Source organism: Tursiops truncatus, chromosome 18 (assembly GCF_011762595.2).
Source record: "Tursiops truncatus isolate mTurTru1 chromosome 18, mTurTru1.mat.Y, whole genome shotgun sequence".
In the NCBI taxonomy this organism is placed as follows: Eukaryota; Metazoa; Chordata; class Mammalia; order Artiodactyla; family Delphinidae; genus Tursiops; species Tursiops truncatus.
Window position 1 is genome coordinate 3,861,395 of NC_047051.1, and position 9,968 is coordinate 3,871,362.

At 44.6% G+C, this 9,968-nt stretch overlaps 1 protein-coding gene across 1 annotated transcript in view; it reads left to right on the forward strand.

Moving 5' to 3' along the window:
• LOC101335064 (phospholipid-transporting ATPase IB) overlaps positions 1-9,760 on the forward strand; it is a 233,313-nt gene extending 223,553 nt beyond the window's left edge. The window contains exons 15-17 of the mRNA XM_073795478.1: positions 6,740-6,862; positions 8,825-8,903; positions 9,684-9,760. Of these exons, the coding sequence (XP_073651579.1) occupies positions 6,740-6,862; positions 8,825-8,903; positions 9,684-9,760 (279 nt within the window). The remainder of the gene's footprint in view (positions 1-6,739; positions 6,863-8,824; positions 8,904-9,683) is intronic.
• The last annotated feature ends 208 nt before the right edge of the window (positions 9,761-9,968 follow it).

Consider the following 9,968-nt stretch of genomic DNA (forward strand, 5'->3'; position numbering starts at 1 on the left):
CACGGCAGGCAGCACAAATACATCTTTAGGGCCTTTGTTGCTGCCCCACATCCTGCAGAAGCCCAAACTCTCCACACATGGTTTCAATCATAGCAGATCATTCTTGAATAACCCCATGAAATTATTAACCCATATATCTTGAAAATAGACCCTTGTTACCTCCTGACTAAATGCCCGGGCAACATTTCCATGTTTTTAGCTCAAGAAAAAAATTTCTGAGCTACGTCTAAACTCATTCCACTCCGTGATTTTATTTCTGAATTCTTAAACCTATGCGAATATACAACGTGTAACCTGGTGTCCTTTTTGTCCTTCTTAAAAGCGTATCTGTCCTTGTGGAAGAATGTTTCCTCCCACAGTTAGTGCTAAAATAATGAATTCTGACTTCCAGCTCCCATGGTGAATGGTAATCAGCTTATTTGGTATTTTTCATGATTTTAGAGCTCTGTTTTCATTACTCGACTGTAATGAATTCAAAAGCTAGACATAAATATAAACTATAGACTAAGATGACTGTGTAGCTACTCAGTCTTTTTTTACTGGCAAGGGGTATAGCTTGGTGCTGTAGAGACCCGAGTACGCCACATTTCTGGAGTTGCACTTTCACCACTGCTTTGGACCCTAACTCTGACATTCTCTGCCCTGGGGGAGTTTATACTCTGAAGCAGCCATCATAGGTAGACATAGATGGAAGTTACCAGACATACAATGAGATAAATCGTGGTGCTGTAAGTATTTACGGTTTGTATATACATTCGTGGCTGGCTATTCAAATCATCCATTCTCAGACTCCTCCCCCCCACACACACCCTTTTTTAGTAGCTGCTGTGCTAGGTGTTATGTATAAAATGCTGCATACAACACGCTGCTTCAGCCCTGCAGAGCTCGACGGGTTCAGAGGGTCACACGTGTAGACTAAGATGCCACTGAACCAAGTTCAGATCTTGGGTTTAGGCAGCATTCCGAAGATGGTAAGTGTGTTACTCACTACAAAGTACACTAGTACATTTGTTGCTAATAATTATGCCCCCAAAGACAAAACTGACAGGTGATGAGAGCAGGGCTGAATTGATGGCCGCGTATCACCTATGCTTGAAAAGCTGCTCTGACCCCCTACCACATGGAAAGGGGCTCCAGGGCCTCCCCTTGGACAGATGGTTAACTTTGCAGGACTTAAAAGTGTCTTGAGTAGGTTAAAATTATGTGACCGTTTAGGGGGAAATATACTGACTGCTCCGTAGTGATTTAGTGTTGGGAGTGGCCAACCCAGGCCCACATACGTACTTGTAACTAGAAGGCTGGGACCTAGGAGGCTATGTTTAGTGCTAAGGACTGAAATACATGTCACTGGTTACACGATAAATGGATCTTAGCCCTCTTCTCATGCTCAGGCAGGAGTGCTAGGTTCTTTCCTTAGCACCCTGCAGTCTTGGGCAGTTCAGGTTCATCCAACAAACTCGTATTGAGTGGCTATTACACCTGAGATGCCCATAGGCTATAGGATGATGTTGGTCAAGATATGGTCCCCAGACCACTTGCAGGAGAAGCACCAGGATTTCTCTGAAGATGCAGAGTTCCCAAACATCATCCTAACTTAACGAAGAGTTTCTCAGAGGTACTGAGAAGCAAAAGAAAAATTTAAATAAAACTTTCTAGCAGTGGTTACCCACATTAAAGTTTAAGACCCACGATGACCTCTGATCCCTAGGGTTGGGGATATGTTTTATCCCCTTTGTATCCTCCAGATGAGGGACGATACGGCAGCAGAGAAGTGAATTCCCAGGTGAAATGGCCCTGTGACCACGGGTCCACGGTACCAGTGTGGGAGACGGTCACCAGGGAGCGGTGGCAGAGTTGGGACGGTCAGATCCAGTGGGGTCAGAGGGTCATTGGCCTCCACAGTCAATCACTGGAAGGACCAAAGCTTTTGAGGACTTGGAAGTCTGCCCCCCTAGCAATTGTCTTGGTAACTTTTGTTTGAAATAACTAGAAACTTAGAGAAGAGTTGCAAGAAAGAGTACAGAGAACGGTATACCCAGACTCATCAATTATTGGCATTTTGCCTACCACATGCGTCTCTCTCAAGACACGCACACATGTGCGTACGTAGGCTCGTGTGCACATACACTCCAACACGTATATTTCTGAGCCAGTTGGGAGTCAGTTAAGACATAATGCCCATACTGTTCATCGTGTAGTGCATAGCTGGACCATTCTCTTCCATAACCACAGTATAATGATCAAAATCATACAGTGTAACACGGATACAATACTACTGTCTAAGCCCTACTACCCCGTATTCCAATTTTGTGGTTACTCCTCTGTTTAGCCTTTGCTTCCACTCCAGGTCCCTCCGCAGTTTGTGACATCTGAGACATTGCTACTGACCCCTCTTCTGGGCTGGAGTCTCCCTTGCCATTTTCTTTTTTTTTTTAAACATCTTTATTAGAGTAGAATCGCTTTACAATGGTGTGTTAGTTTCTGCTTTATAACAAAGTGAATCACTTATATCCCTTGCCATTTTCTGCAAGCAGTATTGCTTTTTTCCTTTTCGGTACTTAACCCTTCATGTTTGATTCCCCAAGCCAGCTAAAGTAGAAAGTCATCGTTTCTCAGTCTCATTCTCAGAGCAGATTACATAGCATTGAAACTCCTCCATCTCCCAAGGTCGTGGATCAATGCCATCCTATTAGATGCTCATTATATCCATAGTCCAATTTCTACATCATTTTAGGTTATGAGTAGAATGAGACTGAAGAGGCTACCGGTGACAAAAGCTACCATGATCAGATGGATTTTAGCTACATGTTATCTACTTTTTAGTGAAGAGATAACTCTTTTGAGCACTGTTTCAGAAAATATCTCCTCCTTAATTTTCAAGCCAGCAGAATTTGAAGAAAACTGAGCCAGTCTTACTTATAAACATAAATATAAAAATTGTAAATAAGGTATCAGCAAATAGAATTCAACGATGTCTCAAAAGAATAAAATATTTGACAAAGGATTTATTTCAGGAATCCAGGAGGCTCAAAATTTTTAAATGTTATTATGTATCAGCCAAAAAAAGGAAAATGTGATCCCATCCGTAGATGGTGCAAAAGTCTTTGAGTCAGTTCAGCTGCCCGTTCCAAAATAAGGACCCTAAATAATATATATAGGAAAGAAAGAAGTCAATTAACTATAATGCAGGCTGTTTATTAAAAAAACCAGCAGCATATTGCCATAAATGGTAAAATTCTAAAATGATTTCATTTTAAATAAGAAATTAGTCAGGGATTCCTGCCATCACTATATAATTCAGCATTGTTTTGGAATTTTCAGCAACTACCAAGACAATTAAATAACTATTACAAATACTAGGAAAAAGTAAAATATTTCTGTGCTTATACAAATATATGCACCAAAAATGGCCACGTTAAATATGTTCATATATGACTGTACATCTAAAAAACCCAAAACATACCAGTAAAGAAATACTAGGATTATAAGAAAATTTGATAAGGTGGCCAGATTCATAATAAATATATAAAAACCCATAGTTGTTTTCTGTCCTGGCAATCACTAGCTTTTTTTTTTTTTAATTCTAACAATGAGCGCTTAGAAATGCAAGGAGAATAGTAATTCCTTTCAAAATAGCAATTAGAATTATACATTTCACAGGAACAATTTTTATAGTACTTCCATGAAAAACACCCCAAATCTTACCTAAGTATATGCAACAAGATTTAACCAAATGGAAAGTCATACTATTTCCTTGTATGGAAATACTAAAAAGGAAATAGTCATACTATTTCCTTTTTAGTATCATAAAAAACTTAGTATCAACCCTTCCAAAATTAGTATATAAATTTATATGATTCCATATAGAATCCCAGCGGATGATTGTTTCGGGGGTGGGGGGAGAAGGGAATTGCGTAAAATGATATTAAGGTATGAATGGAATTAACAGGCATCTAAGAATAAATATGCAAAGCATGTTCAAAAAAGACCAATCAGAAAAAAAAAAAAAAAGACCAATCAGAAAGGTAGACTTATCTGAACATCTGACTATACTATAAAGCTTCCATAACCACGTCAATGTGGTACTGACAGAGAACTGGACAAATAAGTCAGGGAACTTAGCGCTAAAGTTGGTGGTCCAGGGAAATGAACATTTTTTCAAAGTAAGAGTCAAACCTTAGGTGGATACTAATTTTTCAAGCTGGAGAGTATTAAATAGAATATAACAAGCATTGCTGACAGGGAAGCAGGGAGAAGATTGTTGTCCTTTCTGAAGGGAGAGATAAACAATGGGAACCTTTTCTGAAAGCAGCAAGGAGCATCCTCTAAAGTTTAAAATACATGGATTTTTTTACCCTTACAGACTTGCTTTTGGGAACCTTTCGCATAGAAATAAGAGATAAAGGATAGATGTTACAGTGTGTTCTAGGTGTTTATTACATGATGTTTGTGGCAGTGAAGAACTAGAAATAACATGAATGCCTGTCCATAGGTGATGGTTGAAAAACTATGATCCATCCACACTGTGAAATATTATGTGAGCATGAAAAAGGCTGCTTCGGGGTCAAACCCAGGGTACTTGGGGACTTCCCGTGGTGTACTGTTTAATGAGAAAAATAAGATGAAGAAAATGTGTTTGATGTCTTGTTTCTGTAAAACAAATAATGATCCCGAGCAGTGTGTGTGTAGAGGGGGAAGGGGTTTGCTACAAGCTGGGTGGTTGTTAGCCTGGGGATGTGATGGGGGAGAGGATTTGAAGTGGGAGGAAGGAGGAAGTAAGTGAAAAAAGGAAAAGAAAAAAATAAAGCTGGCTGTGTAAAGAGTACGCAGATAGCTTCTTTAACCAAACAGTGAGGGCGAGTTTATATACTGAGTGTGCAGAGCTTTTGAGATGCTGTGGGGTGCTCTGCTCTAGCGTTTGTTATTGTGAGATGTGAATGCCACCGCTCTGGATCTTGTTCTCCCTGAAATCTGTAGAACATTGACAGCCCAGGGCTGTTTTCCTCTACGCTCCCGGGTGAAGATGGAGCTGCTGGTGAGTTTTATGGGCCTCACCCCACCGCAGCTCTAGTTGCTTTATCCCAACAGACTTGGAAAAGGCTGACTCCTCTGGTCGGATGTTCAGGCTCCCGGGAACTGGCGTGCAATCAGAACTCTCGTAGAGACGCACATCCAGTTCCCACGGCCCTGAGAGCTCGCTGGGCTCGTGGGTACAGATTTGCTTGATGCTGATGCAGAGTAGGGAGCGACCCGTGCACACACCCGAGGAGAAGGTGGTCCTCGGGTCTGCCGCACCGCCTGGGCTGGATGACGTGCTCGTACCAACCCTCTTCTTCAGCTATGTCACACGCTATAGAGGACAGGTGAAGGTAACAGTCTTAGGAAGCACCGTCCAAGGGACTTCCCTGGTGGTGCGGTGGTTAAGAATCCGCCTGCCAATGCAGGGGACATGGGTTCGAGCCCTGGTCTGGGAAGATCCCACATGCCGCGGAGCAATGAAGCCCGTGCACCACAACTACTGAGCCTGCGCTCTGGAGCCTGTGAGCCACAACTGCTGAGCCCACGTGCCACAACTACTGAGCCTGTGCTCTAGAGCCCGCGAGCCACAACTACTGAGCCCACATGCCACAACTACTGAGCCCATGTGCTGCAACCATTGAAGCCTGCATGTGTAGAGCCCGTGCTCCACAACAAGTGAAGCCACTGCAATGAGAAGCCCACACACCGCAACAAAGAGTAGCCCCCGCTCGTCACAACTAGAGAAAGCCTGCACACAGCAATGAAGACCCAATGCAGCCAAAAATAAATTAATTAATTAATTTTTTTAAAAAAGGGAAGTACCCTCTGCCCAAGAGCTCGTCATCCTGGGAGGTCATTCTATCTCCACCCCAGCCTTGTCTTGTGCCGTGTCCCTAGCTAACCGCCGTCCCGAACGTCCTAGAGCTTCCCCACAAACGTGCTATCCGTGTTTGTGCCCCAGAGCTTTGTGACGGGTGCTCCTTTCATGGGGGTGCTTCCCTCTGCGTCCCTCCCACCAAATCCTGCAGGTGCAGTACCTTACAGGGCAGAAGCTGTTTAGTCCAAGCATCCTTCCTTGACTCCCCCTCTCCTCTCCCCCAGGAGTGATTTTGCAGAGTGCCGTGTTTTAAGTTTGTTCTATGCCTGTTGCCAGCTGCCCCGTCCCCAGCTCTGCAGCAGACGGAGTTCCTAGCAGTCAGGGACCTGCTTCCTTGCCTCTTCCTCCTTCTGCTTCTAAATCTCTCTTTCCCTGGGGATTATCACAATACCTGGCCCATCATGCATTCCCCTTAAAAGTCCATCGAATGGATAAGTGGGTGAAGTGCATAGTGCTTCCTGAAATGTGAGTGTGAAATCAGGATGGAAAGTTGCACCCCAGCACTCACAGGAAAACACTGCCACGCTGCACAGAGCTCACCACGGTAGGATTCTAAGTCACAGCTCGTCTACAGAGGAGGGCAGTTGTTCCTGGAACAGACTTCTTGGCTAATCAGATACTTAGGATGTCGTTTTTAGCGTTCAGTATATTCATTTGATGCTGATTAGGCAACAGTTTAAAATGGTCTTTCGTTCGTTTGTCGGGAGGGTGTCCGGGGAGTCGTGAATCACTGAACCTCAGGTTTGGACTCAGTCGAGAGCTAAGTCATCATCGCGTAGACCTGAACCACCGGAACCGTGGGAAGGAAGGGCCTCTGGTGATGGCGCACTGTTGTCTACGCAGATTTTCACGGCGCTGCCCCCCTTCACTCTGGGCATCTTCGAGAGGTCCTGTAGCCAGGAGAGCATGCTGAGGTTCCCGCAACTCTACAAGATCACCCAGAACGCCGAGGGCTTCAACACCAAGGTAAGCCACGCATGCGCAGGGCCCCTCGGAAGGCACAGGTGCTGTGTGTCCTGTCCCTCAGCGCTGGTACCTGCTCAGAGGGGGCGTCTGAAGGGAGGTGAGGCCCCGGGTCTCTCCCGGTATCTCAAGCACGGTGAATTCAAGCTGCCACATCGGGAAGGAAGCGTCCGTCCCTTCCTGTTCAGTAACGCCTTCTGCTTCCCTATGTGGGCCCCCCATGACCATGTGGCCAGCGGCCCGCACGCCCCAGGACCTGTAGGATCCAATCGTCCCCCACCCCATAGAGCCCTGTCGCCTGGCACGGCCCTCCCTCCGTCACTGCCTGGTTCTCAGGGACAGGAAAATGTCCCTTTAGCCAGTGAGGAAAGTTGGCCAGAGGTGAGCACAGGAATCGAGTCAGGCGTGGGTATTATTTTCAGTCTGGTGGATCAGGAAAGAGAAAACATCTAGACAGACGTGGAGTAGGCAGTCCTGAGATGAGCCTGGCTTAGGTGTTACAGGGGTCCCGCCATCAGGAGCGGCTAAGGAGTCTGGTGTGTCACTGACCCGCCAGCCACAGCTAGGAGGGCAGAGGTGAGGGCCCCCGGCTGGGAGGGGAAGTAGGTACCCGGCTGGGTTGGGAGGCAAAGATGCCCACATGCCTGCATCGCCGTGTTTCCGTCTCCGGTGTTTGTGCAGGAGGGGAGTTGGAGGCTGGAACAGAGGCTCAATGCCCAGCTCAGTTAAGACACCACGTGCCGGTTGTGTGTGTGATTAGCCTGCGTGGACACCAACCAAGGCTTTAGGGAGGATGCCACGGGCGTCCTCGGTAGAGAGCAGTCTCTGAAGGCTTCGTTTTGAGCCAGGTGTCGTGCTTGTCTTCCTTCAGGGCTGCCTCCTGTGTGGGAAAGTGTAACAGGCGTGTCCACATCTGGAAAAACACAAGGGGATACTGCTGGTTCTAGTGTGTTCCATGCACAAGGAGACGGGGCTGACTAATTATATCGGTCCTTGTTCACCATGGCTCTGTCAATGGGAAATATGGCCTGTTTATTCCACATTGTTTATGTAAATCGTTACAACAGAGTTTGAATTCAAAGGCCACGTAAGGAGAGAGGTAGGGAGGGGACCCACTGGAAAGGGAGCCGAGCTGAGGATGCTCGGAGACGGACCTGCAAGCATTTTGAAGATCTGGGGGCGGGGGGACAGGGGGCATACAGAGAGCAGGGAGAAGACAGGAAAAAAATGAGCATTTAAAATAGGAAAATCCCACTGTCTTACAATTTCTCATTATTTTCTGTTGTCCCATCACTACTTAAGATCCAACTATATATATATGACAATTCCCAGAACAATTTGTAGATTTTTAAATCAATTCTGGCTTTAGTAATTCTGTCATCTCAGAGTTAAAAAGATGAATGAAATGCATTTATGAAACTATAAGTTAGAAGAAACTAAACTTCGTGTTCTTTTGTTTGACCTTTCAGGTGTTAAAGAGAATTTTTAAACGTGTATGATATTCATCTAAATCCTAAAAACTGAAAAATTGTATGGGAGGGATTTTAAGGGGTAAAACGAAAGAGTGAGCATGCTGTGTAGGAATTTACATTTTAAATGTTTTTCATGCTTTCAGAAGTATGGTTTCCGTCTCTTCATTAACAGTTTGACCCAATACCCTTTCTCTGGATGACTATAAAATGTGGTCTTTCTTTCCGTTCTAAAGGAAATGCATCGTCATTTATTTTTTGGATGTGGGTAGATTGTATGTTGTCCTGTTTATACGGGAATAGCTCTTTAGGTCTTTGTACTAGAGTAATATCATCTGGAGATAGCCCAGTCATCTGTATGTAAAAAATTGGGTTTTTTTTCGCCTTCTGGAGCTGGGCATCGCAGCCAGCATTCCTGACAATGAGGGGCTTATTGAGCTACACAGAGGTCAAGAGTGTGGGCAGCTCCTGACTCCCCTGGTTTGTTTTCCCTTAGGTTTTCTGGGGTCACTGCATCAACGCCTTGGTCCACTCCCTCATCCTCTTCTGGTTTCCCATGAAAGCGCTGGAGCACGGTAGGTAATGGCTTCGAGATCCAACTCTCAGCAGGTAGCTTTGCAGCCCCTCAGCGCCAGTTGTTCACAATTTTCTTCCCCAGTTCTGCAGACCCAGAGATCACAGGAACAAATTTCAAAAGAAAAACATAGGAAACATCTGATGGGCTTATTACTAGCTTGTAGGTTTCACCCATTCTGGCTCGGAGAACCCATTTTCTTTCCAGTTGCCTGGAGAGTTTAAATGCTAGGAATTCTAAACTTTATTTTTAATAACCATTTGAGTCAAGGATCTTGAAGAAAAGCACTGTCCTATAATGAAACATCGATGCCTCTTGTGCACCAATTTGAAATTTTCTGTTAAGTACTTGGGCTTTCGTTTTCCAAGCCTGACGTACCTCTATGCCAAATAACTCAAATCTCGTGAGAGTTTTATCTTATGCCCAGTTTTCCGAAAGTCTCCTTTCCTTGACGTACGCCTTTCAAGCAAACGTTTAAAGCTTGCTGGAGGACTGATTCTCCCTGTTGGTTTCAGTCTTCCCTAAGCTGAAGGAGGGGTGTATTTGTTCATACTTCTTAATACATCCACAATGTGACCTCTTAAAGAGACATACCTTTTAGTCTCAAAAAGTGAAAATGTGTTACAAGAATGCTGCTTTTTACCCCTCTCAAATCATAATAATACCCCTGGGGAAAATCACTCCAAATATTGACTAGACGAGGCCTTTCATTGTATAGAGAACCAACAAATAGGAAGTTTCCAAGCTTCTTTGTTTCTGTCAGTGTTTTTCTGTGTTTCAGATGGACATGATTCATCCTTACTGACGTGCTTTAACCTGTCAAATGCATGCCCAACAAGTGTGTTATATACCCTGTGACCTTTTCTCTCAGTTTCATCCGATGCCCTTTTCCTTCAAGGGTCCCTAAGTCTCTAAATCAGAAAATACAGTTTTCTGCTTCCAGCCCCACCCCCAAAGGGGCATTCTAGTGGAATCGTTCTCTTTGAATGATAACGCTTTCCTGTGATTCATCTTCACTAATAGTAGATTTAATTTCTTTTGAAATGGTTTTGTGAGTAAGGGCTCA